Source organism: Lepeophtheirus salmonis, chromosome 3, assembly GCF_016086655.4.
Source record: "Lepeophtheirus salmonis chromosome 3, UVic_Lsal_1.4, whole genome shotgun sequence".
Classification (NCBI taxonomy): domain Eukaryota; kingdom Metazoa; phylum Arthropoda; class Copepoda; order Siphonostomatoida; family Caligidae; genus Lepeophtheirus; species Lepeophtheirus salmonis.
The window spans coordinates 38,962,786-38,985,213 of record NC_052133.2 but is presented as its reverse complement, the minus strand read 5'-3'; the positions used below and the strand labels follow the sequence as shown (position 1 = coordinate 38,985,213).

Sequence of the window (22,428 nt, the reverse complement as noted above, 5' to 3'; positions counted from 1 at the left end):
TATATTTATTATATTGCCAATTAACATTTCACAAACTTAAAAGTAATAATTATATATTTACATTTTATTTTATTTTAAATCATGCAACGTCTGAAATAAATTTATGGAAATTTGAATTCGATAACTGCAAGTTTCTACTAGAGATTTTTTGAAACAAAAGTTATTTTAACAATCATAGTTCAAATTTCTACCGAAATCCTGTGGCACACTAAGTAATAATCTTTTAAAAAATAATAAGGATCGTCTTATTGTTCATGTATATTTAAATAAAGCGGGGAAAGTATAAAATATGGAAAACAGGGAGATAGTATGATACAATTTTTAAAGCCTACAGTTTATACTGTACCTACACCCATGTTTATATTCCTGATGAATTCATACTTTAATCAATTAAAGTGCATTTGTAAATATGTGTATACATAATATATATTATTAACACATGAATAACTCCAAATACGTTACTTTAGCAGTTACATACATTCATATTATTATATCTTCTAAACATATTTGATATTATTATAAAAGGTTTAATGGATGTACATAGTAGTTGTTGATCCACCCTTTTTTTGGTTGCTGAAGAGTTTTTCTCTCTCTCTCCTCGTTATTTGTTCTCTTTTTAGTGAAGTCAATCAAATGTGTTTTTGTTTTACTTTGTGAGAGTTAATTAGTTAATGGGACACGCATTGAATCCTTGTACGTACATAGTGGTATGTATATATATCAGCCTGTATTTTGTACCTATGAGCTAAAGAGTGTTATTCCATACATAGATTCATCAATTAGTTCTTACATTTGTTCTCAAGGGGCCGTTGAGCAGGAAAGGACCATCCATCATGTTATAGGAAGACTGACTTGAGGAGAAATTGAGTTAATTGCTTATTTATTTACGTACATACATAAAAATGATGAGGTTCTAAAATTACATTGAAATGGGGTGAATATCGGCTACTAAAATAAGGCAATAACAGAGCATGAACGTGTCACGTTTTAAATCTAGTGTGTACATAATTGTCATAATTTAACGATCCATCAATTTGTCTACCTTTTTTATCCTTTTATAGGCAATATTGAGGTTGTGTTTTGAAGTTCAAATATGATCCTCTATCCAATTTAGTAATTATAAACACACTTTGAAAACAGTTTTGATCATGGTGCGGAGTGTAGTGGACTCCATGGACAAAAACATCATATCTTTCTTTGATTTTTGAAGGGTTTAATATTAAGAATGACACTTAATTGAGCTTCTTGAAGATAAAGTTACTGCCATGGCTTTAGTATGAGTCTTGATAACATTTTGCATTCAACAGGATAAAGCAAGGGTTCTCAACCTTTTTTCAGTTTAGAATTGTACTTTTTACTTTTATAATATTTTTGAACCAAGTACCCCCTAACCAGCACAACACATTTTTAGATGAAAAAAAGACGTAATACACTGTGTCAACACTGTCTGTTATATTGAACTTTGAACTATCACTCATTCTTCTTCTTTCTCTTAACTCTCATATAGATCACCTCAATAGATGGTGGGAGTCATATCCTAGACTAGAGAGGAAGAGGCTTTTGAATTGAAGCTATTCAATTATACGTATATTTTGCAAAATCTTAAGTACCCCCTTTTGAGAATCACTTGGATAAAGTATCCGCCCACGATGCCAAAATTATCTTGTTGTGGTATTCTTCCAATTTTGAGCATTTTTGATCTCCTTATCACAACCTCCTGAATATGGTGGAGATGAAGGACAATATTGTTCCAAGAGTCAGGAAGGCTCAGTTTATGGCAGTTGCAGAGACTGCTTGGGATTATAGTCCATAAGAAACTGTGTATTCCGACTACACTTTATTTTTAGGAGGATTAATACTATAGTCCGTGCCTAAAGAGGGCTTACGGATTAAAGTCATAGTCGGTTTATTTATCTAGACAAATTGATCACCTTGGCTAATCATTATATGAATTGGCGGACTCCCAGCTAAAGACATCTACTTTAATGTAATAGTTTATGGCATTAAAAAGTTATGCTAGTCATTTATTCCTCGGGGTTTTTTTAAATGTGTCGTTTTTTTAGACCAAAGCATAGGAAGTATGATACAACTTTTCAATTGTCATCTCATATTTTAAATAGAATTCATATGGAAACAAATAAGAACTTACATTTTTTTTCACTATATTCGTCAGTCTTTATAAGTACTTTATACTGTTGTAGTCCAGAGTAGGGACCCAAAACTTGCAATGGGTAAAAAGACACAAGATTTTCTGTTTGACACTATTCTTTTTGGCAAAAAGATAAAAGAAACAAGGACATGTGATCAAATTTGGTTGAATTTAAGCCAAAGATTCACTTTTTTTTAAATTATTTTATGTACAGAATAGGGATCCAAACCTTGCAGTAGATTGACTATATTACAAAAAAGAATAATTTCGTAAACTGTAAAATCCAGGGGATTGAGGTTAGTGTTGGAGAAGGGCCATAAGTTGGCCATATTATTGATATAGATGTTGTAGATCTCGGCACTGACACTGGCGCAGATGAGATCACGCACACGTTGCCTTTTTTGTTGTTGCTCTGATATTTTTACAATAAGAGACATGGTATAAAACAAAACTTATTTTTCTTTTTTTAAATTCAGGCTGTTGTTTGATTGCAAGTTTTGAGTCTCCTCTCTATAGAATAACCCGAGACTCTCTGGATTTAGATACATAATGTGTAAAGGGTTTAATATGAAGGAAATGAATGGATCTTTTAAAATAAATTCAGTTATTAAAGGTTGAAAATTACAGTTTATTATATCTTGTACATAGATTTAAAATTAGTCTGAGCTATGAATTTCTTCCTATTTGTTTGAAAAAAGTCATTGGTCAATTTATGTTGCAAGGAGATGATAGGAATTTTACCCTTTTTTCTTTTTTTTTTTAAGTATTGCCTATTGCTTCATTTTTTAGGACAAAGAGAGAGAGAGAGCCCTTAAAGAAGTCTTAAAAGTTCTTTGTGTGTTTATATTTATATAAATATATAGAACGGAAACAAATAAAGACATAGAAAAATAATATTATTTAATATTTTTGATTGTATCAATCAAACAATTTTATAGGTTTTTTTTTTTTTCGAATAATAGTTATCATAATGAAAAGCAGCATTTATTATAAAGACTATGATGGTCATAAAAAAACTGAAGATAAAATAATAAAATAGATTTGAAAAGGCATTGGGGTGGTGGGGGGGTGTAATCCCTGTAGGAAATTACGTGTGAAAGGTTCCAAATGGTCAAAGAGAGAGGAAAGAATGAGAGATGAATGGGGGAAGGAATAAGGAAGATAAAAAGCTGGAAAAAACAACCTGTGTTTTATATCTACAACATGTATATCAACAGGGTGCAAAATGAAATTTTGCCCAAAATTTGATCATTTTGAAAGCAGTCTGTAATTTGTAAATAAAAGTATTTTTGATATAAAAGCTCTTTTAACAAAACAAAAAATGATCATCTATGTAATGGTTAACGCCGTCCCTCAATGTGACCACCCTTCACAGCAATCACATTATCTGTAGACGAGACTGCAGGTCTTCTGTACGTACTCTTTTGATATGCAGTTTAAGTTATCTCTAATGCAGGCCTTTAAATAATAGTCCTCATTGTGGTGAGAGGCCTTAATATTAATAACCTTGGTCTCCAAAACGATCCATGCACGGTAGTCCTGAGGATTTAGATCAGATGAGGATGGTACCAAAGGGATTTTCCCTACAAAGCGGTAAAGTTCTCCAAGTTCAAGTTTTAGGCCTTATTAGGAGTACGTGCATAATTTACCTCAGATTAATTCTCCTTTCACCCTGGAAAAACAGTTCACTTCAAACCATTGTAGTAAGCATAGAAAAAACTTTTTGTTTGTACTTGAAAAAATATGGATCCATTTTCTTATCATGAGACGCTACGAACTAGAGACACTAGAATTGAGCACCTAAATACTTTGTTCTGAAGGTCCCCTTAATTTATTTGAATTATCCTATAATTAATCTGATATTTTGGCGGCTTAACCACTCCTCTACAAAAAGTATGATCTTCCACAAGATCAGAAACCTTTATCTTTTTAACCTTGCTCTCATTTTTAGTCTGATTCCAGACTAATTTTTATTTTTTGCTAATTTACCAGCTTTTGTAATGTATTATTTTTCTTTTCCCCTCAGATAATACTAGTATCAAAATAAAACCAATCGGAAAAATTACCTTCCGCACTCTGTAGATGATATATAAAAAGCATACAAACAAAATGTGTAGCTCAATCAAAAAGTTTTGAACTGATTATTAAATATTATTATATATATTTTTATACAATATAAAATTCTCCAAAGAATTCTTTCCTTTATTTTCAAAAGATAAATTGAAAGCCCATGTAATATTGTCATAATAAAAAACTAAGAAGGAAAAAAAGACGTCATCCAGATGGAAAGTATGTAAGTACTTACAGATCAAAGAAGGGATATCCCAGGGGGATATTATACATATATAAAATACCTATTTAATATTTACATAAAACTAAATACATAACTAAAAAAACTAATAATATAATTTATCTTACACTCACCCTGGAGCAATTTAATACAACTTACATCATAACATGAAGTACATTGTAGTTATTATTCTAATTGGCAAGACTGTTTTTTTTTTGTTTTTTTCATGTCTCAAAGTCATTTTTATACACAAGGTGGTCCAAAATTAGATTTCCATTAACTTTAAGCTCATTAAATTAAGATGAGTGTATAACAGGATTTTCTTACCACCGTCTGAAATATTGCGACAGTCCAGGTTCAATAAGGACTTCCTTATGGCAGTGGAGTACGTAAAATATTTTGGAAGACGTGTGTATCGGTATACCTGCAAAAAAGTATGAATATGTATCATTCCAACATAAACCATAATGTGTGAGTAATTTAATTTTTAGAATGGAAATCTAATTCTGGGGCACCCTGTAAATACAGGGTTTTACTTTGAAAGATTTCCCTTTCCATATACAACCATGGGGGTTCAAAACTCACAGTAACAATTATATCCCTCTTTTTTGTTATTACAATGATTCATTTTGCAACCAAACGACAGCTGAAAGAAAAATAAACCAGCTTTGTGTTTATCATCTGTATCTAAGTGTACAAATTTCGGAGCAACGACAAAAAAGGCAACTCGTTAGCAATCTCCTCCACGCTGGTGTCAGTGCTGAAAAGGCTACCGAGATAGTTTGGATCTCCATCCGAACTGCCCACAACATCAAGAAGTAATTACACTCCATACAGCTTATAAATACCAACAATATGGCTGACTTCTGGCCTTCCTCCATATGGCCAGCCTCCAGTCATGACCTTAACCCCCTAGACTTTGCAGTTTATGCTATCTTAGAGAAGAATGTCTGCTGGTCTCATCCAAATTTGGATTATCTCCGAGTTGCCATCATGACAGCCTTCATCGTCAAGAGATGTTAATCTGTTCGCTGGCGTGTCAAGACTGTTTTTGCTTGTGAAGAAAGATATATTGAATACAAAATATAGTATTTAAAGATAATTTGTTTTTAATCGTCTTTTCTTGATTTAAAAAATATCAGGTTTTTTGTAATCTAGTTATGCTACTCCGTGTTTTGCATTCCCACTCTTTATTTGTAAAGAAAAAATCAAAATAATTCAGGTTTTTTATCAGAATATTGAAAAGTTTTATTAATAACGTAGATAAATCAATCAAGAGCAGTTATTCAAATTTTGAGCCTTTGACGACTATGATTTATTTCTAGAGTCGGAGATGGATGCTTGAAAATATCCAATCAATTTCTTTGTGTTTAACTAACCCCAGTTTTACTCAATCGAGATTTTAAGAGCTTCATAATTAGGGTAGCGTACTTGACAAACCTTTCTCTTGATTACATCTCAAAAATAATAATGAAGGGGATTAAGATCTGTTAATAAGGACGCGTCGTCAAACTCTTTGTTGTCAAAACATAATTTTGGACTTTTATTGTTCTGATGTCAAACTATAAAATTCAGATAATTTTATTCAATTCAGTGTACGAATACCTTCTAGATGACCCTTATGTATAATTCAGAGTTCACTTTGTCCCTAGTCACCATTTCGGCAAGTATCTCAACCAAACCTGACCTTTCTTTTCACCCTATGATCTCCTTTAATCATTTTCCACTTCATGGAGTTGATCTCATATATTATGCTTTCTTATGAGGCATATAACAACCACGAGCTGCTTTTGCAAAGTGGACAAAAGGGTGTTGAGTAAATAAGGATAATTTTTTACCAATAGCGTTCTGACTTCTTCGTCTCCTTGTAAACTAAAACAAGCTGTACTTTTATCACAAGCTTAAATTTTCAGCTATAAAATGACATTATTTTCAATTAAACATGTGACTATTATAAAAGATTTTAAAAAAGGAACCCCGAGGGGAAAATTTCATAGTGTCAAAACATTGTTTTTGTAAATATATATAAACTTAATTTGTATTCACTTAAAAACTTATTTATATATCTTCTTTTATTTTAGCCTTGAGTTCAAAAGACGTCTCTTCACTAAGTACCTCCACTTCTACAACAAACGAGAAGCCTCCTACTCCAAGTAAACTCAATAAGCTTCGTTATGCGGGTTATTCAGCAGAGTTTCTGGATCGTGTAGAACCAAATGGGAATATTCCGCATGAGCGTTTCTCTGGTAAGGAACACTTACATACATATATAATATATAGATTTTGTATCCTTCTTCTTCCCACCCCCTTTTCTTTTCTTTTTTAAAGCCCTTCTTTCTTCTTAAGAAGATGAAATATTTTATTGCTTTTTCAATTTTTTCTTCCTTGGATGTGTGTATGTATATTGTACATATAAAGATATTATTATTGTAATATAAATACAAAATAGGGAAATGTAATTGTATATCGACCTAAAAAAAGAAGAATAGAAACTCTGTGCAGTTCCTACCTATGTGCTGCATTTGGCGTGTGGATTTAAAGCAATATCTCACTTACTTATATAATATGTAGAGTCATGAAGGAATTGTGTCTACACACCATTTTTATATACCTAAATAATAAACATATATATGTTTTTAATGACGTGACAGATTGCATAACAAATTAAAAGTAAGGCTATCTTAAGGGTATAGAGTTGATATCTTAATTAAAGGAATTGGAAAGATTTTCGGAATATAATCAAAAAACATCAAATGTCTTTAAAAATGAAAAATACTAAGTAGTAACTATCCCTATTGAATACTATTTGAATCCAAAGAAAAACAATCAGTTTTGAATTTAATCAAATATCTAGCTACTAAAAATCTCTATGAAATGTTTAAATTTGTACAATTCATTATTACCTTTTTGGATGAACAAAAGGCTTTTTCTTTCTTTTAGTAGAATAGTTAGGAAATAAAAAAAAATAAAATAAATTTCATATCAGAAATCCAGATTTAAAAAAATGCTATTTTTCAGATTAAAAGTTGAATATGTCCGGAATTTTCTCATACCCAAAATGAATAATTTAAATGAAGGATTTACGGTACTTGGGATAAGGATATTGCAATAATTGAATATTTTATAGATGAGCAATATAGTCATGATGTAATCACTGACTTTTAAAATCAAAATGACTATTATTTAAGTATTTTATGGCAGATTAAAATGTTTAAATGTCATCAGATATATGACTCATCCATACATAATAACCATGTAATTTTAATAGATCAACACTATTAAATGATTGTATCAATTAATAGTTGGTTATTAGAATGACCGATATTGTCATCAAATAATACATTTTAAGACAAAGAAGTTGCAACTTATACAATTTGCTTACACAAATTGCAACTTGCATTAAATATATGTATAATAGAGTGTTTGCTATTTTTAAAGTTGACCAAATTCAAAATTATCATAGATCATGAGATATGTTTAGGTGTTGATAATGACCTCCTAAAACATTTTTCCTGTGCCATCAAAAATCGTTACCCTACATCCGGTCAAAGTTCCAGTGTTCCAGAAGTACTTCAAAATAAGGTCAAATTAAAAAAAGGGAAGTTAAGGCATAAGAAAAGAAAAACTTATTTATTTGATTTTCAATAACAAGATACAAATGGGCATAAATATACATAGTTTTTAAATCTTTGAATACTCAGTAAATTAATTCATGAAATCAAACTTTTGAAAGTTTTTATTAAATTTTGATCTTGAGTGATTTGTAACAATTGTATTTATTGTGTCTTTTCTCTTTATCATGTTTTCTTGGATTCGTTTTTTGTTGATGCTATTTATCTTTCAACACTTTGAAAATCACACGGAATATCTGGTAGAGCTAAATCTTCAACTTGTGCACATTTTAACAATTCTATTTAGGAGGGCATTACCAACACCTAAACACATCTCATGATCCATTATAATTTTGAATTTGATCAACTTTAACAAATAGTGAACACTCTAATGTATTTACAATATACAAGTAATAAAGTTAGACGTTAGAAAAGTATTTTTTAAATGACAGTAACTGTTAAGTTTTTTTTTTTTTGTGAGTACCATTTTTACATCTAAATACACGGCAATAGTTCAACATTTCCTTAATTTTAATGAAAAAAGGGTTTGTATCCTTATAAAATTTGATTGCTTAGGTCTCATAAATGACCCACATCAATAGAGCTAACATCACATGAAAACTCTCTATATCATTGTATTTAACACAATTGTGTATTTACCTAGTGTACTTTGACTCGTAAACTTTGTCCAATATTTTTTAATACTCTAAACCAAAAAATATTGGCAGAAAATATGATAGTGTCCCATTTGTTCGGTAAAAAAAAAAGCAATATGAAAATGTTCTGCTGTGTATCAGATATTACTTTAATTGGTCAAATCAAGTTGCACCGATTAAGTATAAGTAAGCATCATAATATTATAATTACTCCATTTGACCTTAAAAATGTCTTTGAAGTCAATATACAAGATAAAGTATATTTCTTTCTCGACCATGAATTGAACATTGAGATCAAGAAAATAATTTTTCCCGAGCGTGTTGTTCATTAAGCTACGTTGCTAAAGTTTTCATACTATGTGTAAAACTTGTATAACCGAATAGGGGAGAAAATTGATCCACAACATGTGAGCGATTATATTTTGGTTGAAATATTGGCTTAGAAAATATTTCTATTAATGAACCCAAAAAAATCGATCTCAGACCGAGTCTCAGCACATATACATACACACATAGTAGTTTGTATATAAAATGTATAAATATTTTATCGAATCATTGACGGACTTTAGCCCGTTAATTTCTATCTTTATTTTATGCGTATATTAATTATTGAATGTATATTGTATAATATTTATATAGGAAATGTTACTTTATACTTCATTTTTCCCTAAATGTCTAAAATGAATATATTTCTACCTAGTAGGATTTTCTACAGGTACTTCAGAAATTACAGGATTAAGTCTATATTGCTCTGGGAGTTACTCTCAATAGAGTTATCTTAAAAAGATATTGACATCATTTAAGGCGTATTTACCAAATATTTACTTATGTGCCAAATTTGGAAAGGGTATTTGACTGTCATTTGTTTGAACGAATAAACATTTTGTATGTACAAAAAACTATGTTTGTTCATCTCAATTTTCTCATATTTGAACTTCTTTATATATTATCATATTATGTGTAAAGTGCGTTTAAGATCAAACTACCTAGGTAAATATGTAACCGTCAACACAAAACCAAGAAAATGATTCTAATCAAAAGTGACTCTTAATTATATTTCGAGGATTCAGTGCTATATTGTCGTAACTCTCAAATTACAAATAATAGTGTTGTTGTCTATACGAGTATGTCATCTGAGAAGTCCAATATTCCATCTTAATTCTTAAAAACAGAGATATTCAGATTGTTCAAATGATTTTATCAGATTCATTTTATTGCAAAAATTGGAAAACGCAATTATTCATAATAAAAGAATGGACTTTTTAAGATTAATTATGTAAGGTAAATATTTGAGTTAGGACAGTTTGGCTCTTTACCCACATTTAGAATTCTTTGAAAAATAATTATCGTCCATTAATGTCAACAAATTAAGCATTTGACCATTGAGCAGGAGTGGATGACCATGTCTGATGAGTATTTCATCAGAGTGCGAAAGGCATTTCGTCTATGTGTAGAGTCTGCAATTGATGCTTAAGGTAAACATTTTGAATTTTAAGGAACTAAGATGTGTTTTTTCACTAGTTTATATGTACATTCCCAAGTGCTAACCTTAATCACGTATGAGCAATTTATGATTTTGTTAATGTTGTCCGCTATTTTGAATTTTCCTTGTTCCATATTTTGCTCAAGATTATTTGTGTGTTCTCTCATAACATATGTATAATGTAGTTATGACATTTCTTTTAATATTTATCGTTATGACTATAGAATTTTTTTGATGCAGGCATTGGGCCTTAAACTCTTTCACTATTTGCTAGTACGTCATGTTTCGTCATATTTATTTTTATTATATTTTGTCCCGTCTTTGTCAATTATTATTTTTTGGTCAGACAAAACACCTAGAAAATATTTAACGGTCATTAAGGTTTTTAATTGATTGTAGAGTTATTGTTCCTCATATTGAATAATTTTATGTTACATAATATTAATTATTATCTATTCTTTACTATTCTGAATCATAATCAAGTATAAAGGGGGAGAGGGAACCCCTAATTTATAACCCTTAAAACTAATAAATAGGCTTTTATATGCGGGATTTTTTTTTCTATCGTTAAAACTCTTTGAATTGTAATGAATATAAAGGAACTAAAAAATAAATTGCAAATGAGAAAGAAACCAGATGCTTCAAAAGAAATAAAACTATAAGTGGATTTGTTTCTTGGATAATGCATTTATTAAGTTTGCAATTGCATTGCGTCTATCTTTACTTTTGCATCCTTACCCTTCTTTTTCCTCCTCTTTATTGTATTAGTTTTATATTTGCAAAGACAATGAATAATGCAAATGTCTAAATAATTATAGCAGCTGTAAAGGTAATGATCATTATCTCTATACTCAATTATTAAATGTAGTAAAACATCTTTTAGATTACATAATCTCATAGTGTTCGATGCGAGGTATCATGGCATTACGCAACTAACAAAAAAATGTCTATTGTATTTTGTTGATAGCTGTCGGCTTATCTGCTTCTTCTTCCCTGATTAGTGTTCTGAACGTTGATTGGTTGAATTAGAATTACACCTTGTTAAGCTATTATTGAATAATAATTCCATAGTCGGGAAGAATTGGCTAACTTCCCCCTGATGTACTTTCTTACGGAAAGATTGAGATATAAAATAAATAGTCATGCTAGTCGGAAGTTTTTTTATATATTAAAAAAGAAACCAAAAATCAATGTGGTAACCCTGACAAATTGAAGAATGTTTTGGAGAAGAGCAGTGTAGCTTTTATGAGGTTTTATTAGATCTGCTACAAACAGCTGTGATCAGCGGTATGTGAAAAAGGAAATAAACAAGAATATTGGCAAAAATTACTCCAATGTCAAAGTTAAATAATAATGACAATGGCTTATTCTTCATTTTGCCATCTCCAAAAAAGGGGCGACCTAAAAAATACACCTGATTTTTATCACCAATAATAAATGTAATGACGTGCTATGAAAATGAGAACAAAATGTAAATGACGACATTATTGGCCGATTTGTCGTATTTTGGTAGGGGATATTTGACATTAGGACTGACGCACAAAAAAAAATAATAGGGATTAATTTCGGCTTCTGAAATATGAATTTGTTCTTAACGGTTATTTTATTATTAAAAAATAATCGGAATTTCTGTAATTCGGAACTGCATGAATTTGAGTCCACAGGTTACAACTTCCAAAAATTAATAGAAAAATAGTAAGGAAAAAAGGGAAAGATCCGAAAATATTCGAATCTTATAGGTTATTTCCGTGAAAATCCGAATTTTTCCTGTTTTTATAACAAAATTACGGGTTTTTTTTTAAATTTTTCGGATAGTTTGGAACTAAAAATATCGAATAATTAGGTTTGTAACTGTTATTACAAGAATCTGGAAGCTGAACCAAATCTTTGTTTCGGTTTTTATACTTGAGATCCATCATTAAGTAGGTATATTTACAATTTAGCAATAAATATGTTTTCGAGTTATGCATATTAGACCACAAACAAGAATAAAACATCAACTGACAAAAAAAAAATAATGTATAACTTTCTATATATAAATGGTGAATCTATTGTGATGCTGATAATATCAATTATCCTACTAAATACGGTTCCCTGCATTGAATTGTACTTATATCCATGGTGTTGTTTTTCTCATTTGCGTCTTACATAGAAGAGGAGTTGATCCCTCTGCAACCCATGAGAAAGGATTCCTTTTGAGTTCTCTTTGATATCACTACATAAAAGTCTCTCATAAAAGGGATTTAATGTCTGGATTTATAATCCAGAGTCGAGAGGGAGGAGGGGGAAGAAGCTTTGTTTGTTTTTTTGCTAAATCCTTTTTTTATGAGTTAGAAAAACCAATTTTAACTCTTTGCAAGTAGGTAGAGATTTACATTCTAGGTAGGTACTATACATGGGCTGATGTATCGGATTGAAATTGGAAAAACGATATATTTGGCAAAATGTCTAATATCTACATCATATCGGTATCGGGGAAAATTCTCAGAAATTTCTTTATTTTCTCCGATATTTTATATGATGCAATCAGACAAAAGGAGGGACCTGAAAATAAATTTTTGTAGCCAGGGAATGCTTAATACACAGAGTACTATTTATACTATGAGGAGTATAAAAATAGTTTTGAAAAGCCGTAGGACCTAAAACTAAACCTAAACTACAGTTTTTACCATCATAATATATATATATATATTTACATTCTAAGTTTTATATTCACAGAACCAAATCACAATAAAATATTACATAGATGAGTTCAAGTTTTGATTTTAGCTTATTTTTGTAACATAGTCATGTCACCTAAAAATTGTTTTTATTCAAAACGATAAAATAACTTCAAAAATAGGCATGTTTCGCATATTTTAAAGGCCCAAGAAGCAGGGCTTCCGAAAACTCTAACTTCCTCCACCCCAAAAAAAAAAATATATATATAATACCCTTGACACCCAAAATCACAGGGAAACGTTCGGCAGCATAAATATATATATAGTAGTAGGGTGTGTCATATCTACAGTTGGCATGTTTGTAATGAAAAAACTACATTTAGAAATTACAAGAGGAAAATCGGTTGTTGCGTGTGCTCTATTTTTGTTTTTGTTCATTATTCAGTAGGTCGTAGGAGTTTAACTTCTCCCTCCGATGTAAGCATTCTCTCCTATCTTTGGTGTAAATTGTTTTAAAAATACAAATTAAATAAATATGGATTTAACTATGATTACAATATTTTCCCTGCACTAATGCTATTTTAAATCTTGAAAGTTCTCCTCTTTATAGCAGTAATTCATTTTCCCTTTTAAAATCATATAATAGGAGGCTGATATTAACAATGGTCTTAATTCAGTAGTCCAATATGACTCGCTCCCACTTTCTCCTCACGCTCTTTTTTCCTTGCAAAAATGTATAGTCTATTTTTCACAGATGGGTTTTCCTCATACATTCATGAGTTCATCTTACCAAAATATCACTCCTCTCCAAAATCTACCCTTCTCCAATAAAAATCAAGAGTCTTGAGAAATTAAGGCTTTCTAAATCAAAATATTTTATTATGATTACTCCTTTAATTTGTAATTACAAAATATTAATTAGTGAGAAGTACTCATAAAATTCAAAAATGTTAAAAAAGAAGCACTATCACAAATATTTGCTTAATCTATTTTACTCATTAGGCCAGATGGTGGGGCCCATTGAGAAGCGGAAGGCTTAGGCTAGAACAATTTCATAAATATAGTATATTAATGCTAGATTTAATAGATATCTAATTTCTCGGTAACACCCCTAAATATGCTCCATTCTAACTTAAATTTATTGATGTCCCAATGAAACAATTTAATCCATGAATATAAAACTTCTTTTCTCTTTGATATTTGGTACCTCTGTAACTAAACATCCTAATATATGTATATATATATATATATGTAAATCTATGATCCATGCCCTCTATAAAGTCATATTTTTAGAACATCATCATCTCAAGCTGTCGTCAATTTTCATTCTCGAAGGAATAAAAAATAAACTTTTTTATTTATTTTATAAACTTGCCTTTTATTTTTTAAAGAAAAAATATGATTTTATTATGATTATTTAACAGCTCTATAAGGAAAAAATTAAGTTTGGGGGGAGTTACTTTCTAAATTAATGATTTTCTCTTCCCCCTCCATATCCTTGCCGCCTCTTTTTTGTCTACTTTCAAGTCAGTGCTTTCTTTCCCATAATCAATTTAGATAAATTAATCTTTTTACACACTTAAATGTAAATAATCCTATTATATATATTTTTTATTTATTTTAAACTTTATTAGGGGAAAAGAAAACTAATATTTATATAGGCAAAGTTTTAAAGGAAGAGTTTGACTTACATATATACTTCTTAATCAAAGTATTAAACACGATGCCACGGCGTAATAGTGAGCCCCCAAGGGCCACTGGATGTACCACATATTTATTTTTTCTATTATAATATATATGTTGGGTGCAAATTGCAACCACAAAATGAAATGAATAATTTTAAATGAAGGATTTAAATTACTTGGGTTGGAGATAATGCCATAATAGAAAAATCCATGGATGACCCATATATTAATGATGACGTTTTCTACTATTTTAATGCCAATTACTAAAATATAAGTATTATGCGGTGCAATATATAGTTCAAATGCCCAGTGTCATATTACACATAATTACCATTTAATTTGAGTAGATCAAAATCAAATAAAAGTGTCAATTAATAGTTGTTTATTAGAATGACCAATGTTTTCATTAAATAATATAATTAAAGACGTAGAAATTGCATTTTTGTACACAGCATATATAAAATACAAGACTAAAACTTTATATCTACAAAGTTTTTTCTACTGGAAGTTATTAAAATAATTTTATCATTGGAGTTGTAAACTCTAAACCTTTAATCTCGTCCAAGATTTTTTGTAGTAGCAACCTAAAAAGTGTTTGTTTGTTTTTTCCAAAGCTGTTATCATTATTCTATCATTCTTAAGGAGATAAAATCTTAAATAAAGTGTAACCACGACTGTGTGTACGCATTAAAGACAAAGAGTGACGTGTAAATTCTTGTTGGACTTAGAATAGAATATCTACATTTCTTCCGTAATGAATTTCATTTTTTTAACAACCTGTTAAATTTATTGTCCATTTTTTTTTTTTTTTTTTTACTAAAAAATGGAAAATGACATTTTTTGCGTTAAATATTGTCCATTTTTGTACTAATTCTCTTTCAAAACTAGATGTGCAAATATGGTAGTGCTATTGTTTTTTGTTTTTTTAATTCAGTCTGGCAAAAATAAAACTTATGTGAATTTTATGAAATGTCATAACACTTCATTTAAATATATGTTGACATTTTTGTAAGGAAACACTAAGTTGATAAGTTAAAAAAGGAAAAACGGTTTATGCGTGTGCTCTTTCTTTTTCATTATTTAATAGGCGATAACTTCTCCCTCTGAAGTAAGCATTATCGTCTTTTTTTCTTTTTTTTATTTAAATGCACTAATGCTATTTTATATGTAAAAGATTATTCTCTTTATAGCAGTAATTCATTTTCCGTGCACCCCCCCCGCCACCATTCATACTGATAGTAACAAGGGTCTTAATTTAAGTAGTATTATATGTTTCGCTCCTGCCTTCTCCTCGTGGTCTTTTTTTCTAACAAAATTGTCAACTATCTTGTCTCCTTCTATTATTGGAACTAATAAACACACCACAAATTTGATGTAAGGAAATTATATAAGGCAAAAGCAAAAACAGCAAAATGTATAATATTTTACGTCATTAGAAGCAACATAAAAGTACTTTTGAACGTTTCTCAGACACTTTCAATTATTATTGTTATTTTTTTTTGGGGTGGGGGAGGTATGGAACTTAATCTATAAAATAATAAGATTATTTTATTTACCAATATGTAGCTTAAAAATTGCGATAGTACCTTCAAGTTATCTAAAAAGGGCCGATTTTGGCTCAACAAAGTCATTTTTTCTTAAAAGCGACCCTATCATATGAAAAAAATGATACGAAAGAACTAAAAGTTTTCATTGTAGGGTCTTTTTAATGTCTTTGAGAAAAAAAGATCACAATGCAGTGGAAAAACTTTTTTATCGAAAGAACGGGGCACTCTAATTTGTTTGTATGTAATATGTTATATTTTTCCCCCATGATGGTGACTCATTCCTCGTTTATTAGTTTTTGTTCCTTCATGATCCAATTGCCAGGCCTTCAATAAGTTATTGAGTATATATACTAAACCATTAAACTAATTGCCATATCGATTATAAAATCAATATATAATATATAACAGTTTATATAATAGGGATCTAGATTGATTATAATTTATAATCTATGCTCATACTTGACATTTTCATCCACGCATATTGTGGTTGACCTTCTTTTTTAAATCTGATAAAGAACTCACTTGAAAAGTGGGTCATTTTTGTTTATATAGTCATTGATTGCAATTTAGTTTATGTAAGATCATTTATTCACTTTCTTACTACAATACCTAAAATACGTCTATACTGGCTACTGCCAGTTACAAAACATGATACATAGAGGTATTTTCCATGCCTATATTAGGACTAGTGCCATGTGGGGTGTTCCCCCCTTCTTCATGGCACTATAAGATTCGGGAAAATTTAGGATAATTTATGCAATAACCTGAAAAAAATATTAATGTCACCTTCTAAAAACTGTTATTTCATATTCTAACAAAATGGGAAGGTATTTTGGAAAAATGAAATGGTCTTCTTAGAAATAAAAAGAAAAATCATTTCCTAAAAATATATCATTAAATTAAAATATTTACACATTTTATGAAAAAGAATGAATATGAATGATATGTCAATCGAAAAAAATGGGATATCAGTTGGAAATTTGAAAAAAATATATCTGCAGACCGTAAGCATTTTTATTCTTACTAACTACAACATTAAAAAGGCCATTACACCCCCATACAGCCAAGAAGAACCAAAACTATTGAAGCAACAGTATGGCTAACTTCTGGCCTGCCTCCATGCGGCCCTAACTTTACATCCCCCCCCCTCCCCATCTTTGTATTTTAAGGCGTCCTGGAGAAGAATTTTTGTCGGAACTCTCATCTCATCCAAATTATTATTCACTCTAAGATGCTTTTTGTAATTTAGTCATGCTACTGGGAACATCTCTGTGTACCATTTATGTATTCCCTTGACTTAGTCACTGCTTTCTCTTTTCTAAATTCTAGAATTATCTCCATCTTGTCATGTGTAGCAAATGAAATTCAAAATAATATAATTATAATCTAGTAGTATTTCCTTAATCCATGTAGCCATTAATTTTAAATTAATGTACCTCTTTGGAGAATTAATTAATTTAGTTTGTTTTAGTTTTTTTTAAAGTAATAACGATGATAAATATTAGGCAGGGAGGGAAAAGAATGGGGAGGGGGTGTGATTATCATAAGTCCGGCTTAATTCTCCAACTTTATGTATATATAGTATTCATACATAAAAATAATTAAAAAAATTCCCTTTTTATATTTTTCTTGTGTAATACTTATATGATTTTTTCTACACTTTTTGTTGTTATTGCTTTCTCTCTATTTCCATAACAACAACTAAGTCATTAGAGCATTTAGCATCCTCTAACAATAATTAGTTAATGGAGTGGATAAATCTATCCAAAGGAGTTATTTCTAATACTGATCCTTTAATGTGATTCTATTTGTATGAAGCTCTCTGATTGATTTAAAAAGATAGACAGCATATACAATATTGAACATTAGGGTGAGGCAAAACTACAAACCAATTGGTGAAATGAAGAGCATGTTATCAATATGCTTCCAAATACATTGGCTGAGTAATAACTTATTTGTCCGATTGGAGTGTCGATTATACTTGAATATTATTCAATAGCTACTATTTTAACTGAATTAATAATATAAGTTCTGCGAAGGAAATAAAAAGTTACATCCCTTATGACGGAAAATAATACGGTGACTTCATCTACAGTATATAGAAAAAATGTTAATAAGACATAAGGAATCTTCTCAAGCTAATAGGGGCGCTTCGCCACTTTGTTTGGTAGCTTTTAGGATAGGATGATAGTAGAAACAAGCTGAATCTCTTTTTGTACTACTGTATATAGAGCTAATGAGCACATTTATGCAATTTTATTTAAATACGTTGATTAATGTGAGGGTGTTCTGAAAAGTTTCCGACCTAACAAAGATACAAAGCCATTTTTTGTGAATCTTTTTTTTTTTTTTCAACATTTTCTCTTCGTAACTCTCCACACTTCTTCCAGCGATGCTCCCATCTCTGTAACCTCTCCAAATAGTACTTGAAGTTTTTCTCTCAAAAATAGTTTGATTGAGTCAAGACACTTTCTGTTTAGTCTCAATTACTCTGAGTTGGATTGACTTAGACGCCTCAAGTTTAAATACAACGAAGCCTCTACGTGTTTGATATTGTTTAAATCTATTTAATGACAGCTCCATACTCGATTTTGTCTATTTTTACAAAAACACTCACATCAACTAACTCAAACAACTGTTGCATAAGAACTGGATGAGATTTTGGTATGCTAGATAGATGTGAATAGCTTTGATTTACGAGTGCCAATATCTTCACGTTGAGGGCCGAAACTTTTCAGACCACTCTCGTATTTACCTTGAGCACAAAGTCGATAAATTTTTTGGAAAAAGTAGAAAATAACTTTAAAAACCCCATTTTTGGGCTTTTAAATTTTTTTTCCAATTATATATTATAGTTTAAGAAGCTAGGGATATAAAATATTTGTCTCTTTTTTGTAAAAAAAACTACTATATTAGCGCAAAAAATTACAATATTTACTTTTTATAAGTGTTTTTGAAAAGTATATTTTCAATTAATTCTTATTAAATCTGCTTATATTTATTAAATGTCAAAATTGTAAGGATTCCTTGGACACGAGCTTCACCCTATTTTATGTACGTATCTTTGATCTACCTTCATGATAAAAACTTTTTTAGGAACAAGGTTTCAATAATACAATAATCCATCTATCTCTCCTTCTCTAAATCAGATAATAATTATGTATAATCACGGTTCGAAATATGTATGTAGTATAGAACAAGGAGGGAAAAATACAAAATAAAAGTTGGTAAAAAAATACATAAAACCATGTATTTGATAAATAATAATATTAATAATAACAGGAGCAGTGAATCATTATTCCCCCTCTCCACTTATCAGTTATGTTGGTAGATATAAAGGAAAGAGGGATTCTTGTACAAAAGAGGTAATTATTATTTGTATATATATATATATAGTGTGTGAGTGAAGGGAACTCTAACACACACAAACATCCTATTGGAGAAGTAACACATGATGGCAGTTAATATAATATGATGTGGAGTGATGTGAGAGAGCATACTGTTTTATGTAAAATATTCAGAAAGGTTGTGTGATTTTTTAATAAAAGAAATGGAAAACTTCTGTTAACTTCTCATTTAAAAGATTCATACATTTAATCAAGGAGTTATTCCAATAAGATAAAATGTAGATTGTGTATTTTGGTCCACTTGTCTTCTTTTATTAATGTTATGAATATAGATGGGTTGCGCTCAAATTATCTTTTGTTAATCTGTGAACTGTTTTGTAATATTATATTATAAAACATTATACATAATGTTAGTTGGTCAAAATTAGAAAGATTTCACTCTCGGGAAAAGTTGAAGAAACAATACCTATGTACTTAGTACTTGTGTTTGCCTCAAAAAGGAAGGTGTGACAGTTGTGCAGAATTGGTCAAATACTATTGATTTTGGGCTTCTTTTTTTTCTTTCTCTATATCGAGAAAAGATTTGCACAATTGGAAAGAATAGCTTCACTACAACGACTTAATATTGAGTCCTCCCTCTTCCTTTAGAAGATGAAAGGTTGAGAGATAAAATAGAGAACGTGTTGGACTCTAGCGTCGTATTATAATAATAAGATAAAGACGCCATTGCCTTGATTGTATCTTCAGTTTGTATTAAAGACAATTCTTCTTAATTGTAGAATTAATTGTAGGAAATTGTTCACAATAACTTAATCATGGCTAATTCAAGCTTCAACGAATTAATAAGTAATAATAAACATAAAAATAAGGAAATCTTTAGCTGACAAAAAAAAAATTAAGTCGATACTTTTGTACTAGTGACATAGAGTCGTGACTAATCTTAATTCATATAATAGGTCAATGAATAGAGATGTATAAAATATGTCCTAGAAAGAGGGAGCGGCTTTTTTAGTTAGGAATCGGAACAGGTTTTTTATTTTCCAAAGCTGTTGCCATATTTATTTAATTCTTTTAGACAGAATATCTAAGTATAAAGTAATAACTTGTGGGTACTGTATTGTCATGAAAGACGGGGAGTAACAATTAGGGTTAACTCGGGATTTATAAATGTTAATCCTTGTTGGACACGGAGTAGAATTAAAGATCTACCTCGCAGTAATTTCTACCTATTATACTCATTGTCCAACAAAGAGATATTTCCTCCCCCCATAACTACTTCTAGATGATCTAATAAAACGCCACGACGCTTAGCTACTCTCCTCCAAAATATTCTTGAAGTTGTCCGGATTACCACGTTCATTCCCGTTTTCTTTTATTGCTACATACCGTCAGGACATATTTTATGTATCACGGCCAATGACGACTAAAACTATGTATTATATTATTGAATCTTTATACATATAGGTTGCGTGGTTGTTGATCGAGAAGAAAATGTTGCGCAAAAAGATGACGGTTTACATGTAGTAATTGATTCCTAGATAAAATATGCATATCCTTTTGTTAGTATATACAATATACTAGTAGTACACATAAATATGAAATAAATGTATGGATCTAATAGTTTTTATATTATGACGGAAGAAACAATATCCCATCACCCCTCCCTAAACTCCCTCACTTCCTCCTTCTGTTTTGTTTTATTGTTAAGAAAAACTTTTTGACTTACATTAGAGACAATCCTATTATTATTTTTTCACAATTTTCCCCTTTCTTTATTTCTTCCTCATGACGTATGAACGTCCGCCTATTTTTATTAATAATATCATTACAGATTATCTAGAAAAAACAACAATTTGGGGCACAGGTGAATCTAGAATCATCATCGTCATTAAAGAATAATAGCATGATTTGCTACTAATGGAAATAAATTAGGACTTAACTAGTAATTAATCCTTCGTATGTTCTAAGGTTTCTCTCCAGGGATCCTAAAATCTCCTTTTCCCGGGCTTTTACACCCATGGGAAATTATCGGCAAATCCTTTATTTAATTATTTCATAATAAAGGATCGTGCACTACAATTGGAACAAGCTTTGATCTCATCCAGATCCTGAACAAATACATTTTGATGATTTTTTTTTTTGTTTTATTCAAGTGCGGTGACACTCTTAGAAGGTGGTTGCTAGAAAAACGGTTTCATTGTATTATAATTATATATCCTTACTGAGTTGACATATAAATCATAGGTCGGGTTTTGTATTTCACGATTATACAACCCCCAAAAATTAGCTCTTTCATCACTTACTATTTAAGTTTTTTATTGCGAGTGGGATCGAATTATGGAATTCAAAAAAGCGGGACTTTCAGTTTATATATATAAAATAAAAACCGCGCACTATTATTGATGACGATCAAATTATGAAAATCAGATCCAGCTTAAAATTTATTTTTTTGAAAAAAAAAAAATTAAAATTTATATAGCTATTTACAAAAAGTTAATTTTTTTGGAAAAAAATTTCAAAAATTAATTTTTAAATCTTTTCAAAAAAAATCAAAAATCCATAGCTATTAACAGAAAGTTCAATTTTATGGAAAAAAAATTACAAAAAGGAAATTTCAAATATTAAATTTTTGAAAAAAAAAAAAAAATCAATAACATTCACAAAAATTTTAATTTTTTAAAAAACATTTCAAAAATCCAGAGCTATTCAAAAAAAAAAATTTGGAAAAAAATTAAATATTAAATTTTTTGGAAAATAATTTCAAAAATCCATAGTTACTCTCAAAAAAAGGTAAATATTTAATATTTTGCTCTGCTGCATAATTTGACCAAAGGACGAAAAAATATTGTAGTAAAAGAACAAATTCTTTAATTTCGGTGGAGGACTACAGCACCTCCACTCTACCCCCTGTAGACGCCCGCTCCTGTCATTGTATTTATTATTTACTAATAGGATCTCAATATTTAAAAAAATATTTCCCGGGATCCTGTTCAAAAACCA

At 30.0% G+C, this 22,428-nt stretch overlaps 1 protein-coding gene across 1 annotated transcript in view; it reads left to right on the top strand.

The window, feature by feature from the left end:
* The window catches only part of Eip63E (cyclin dependent kinase Eip63E), a 126,100-nt gene that overhangs the window by 55,463 nt on the left and 48,209 nt on the right, over positions 1-22,428 (top strand). The window contains exon 3 of the mRNA XM_040709235.2: positions 6,521-6,685. Within this exon, the coding sequence (XP_040565169.2) occupies positions 6,521-6,685 (165 nt within the window). The remainder of the gene's footprint in view (positions 1-6,520; positions 6,686-22,428) is intronic.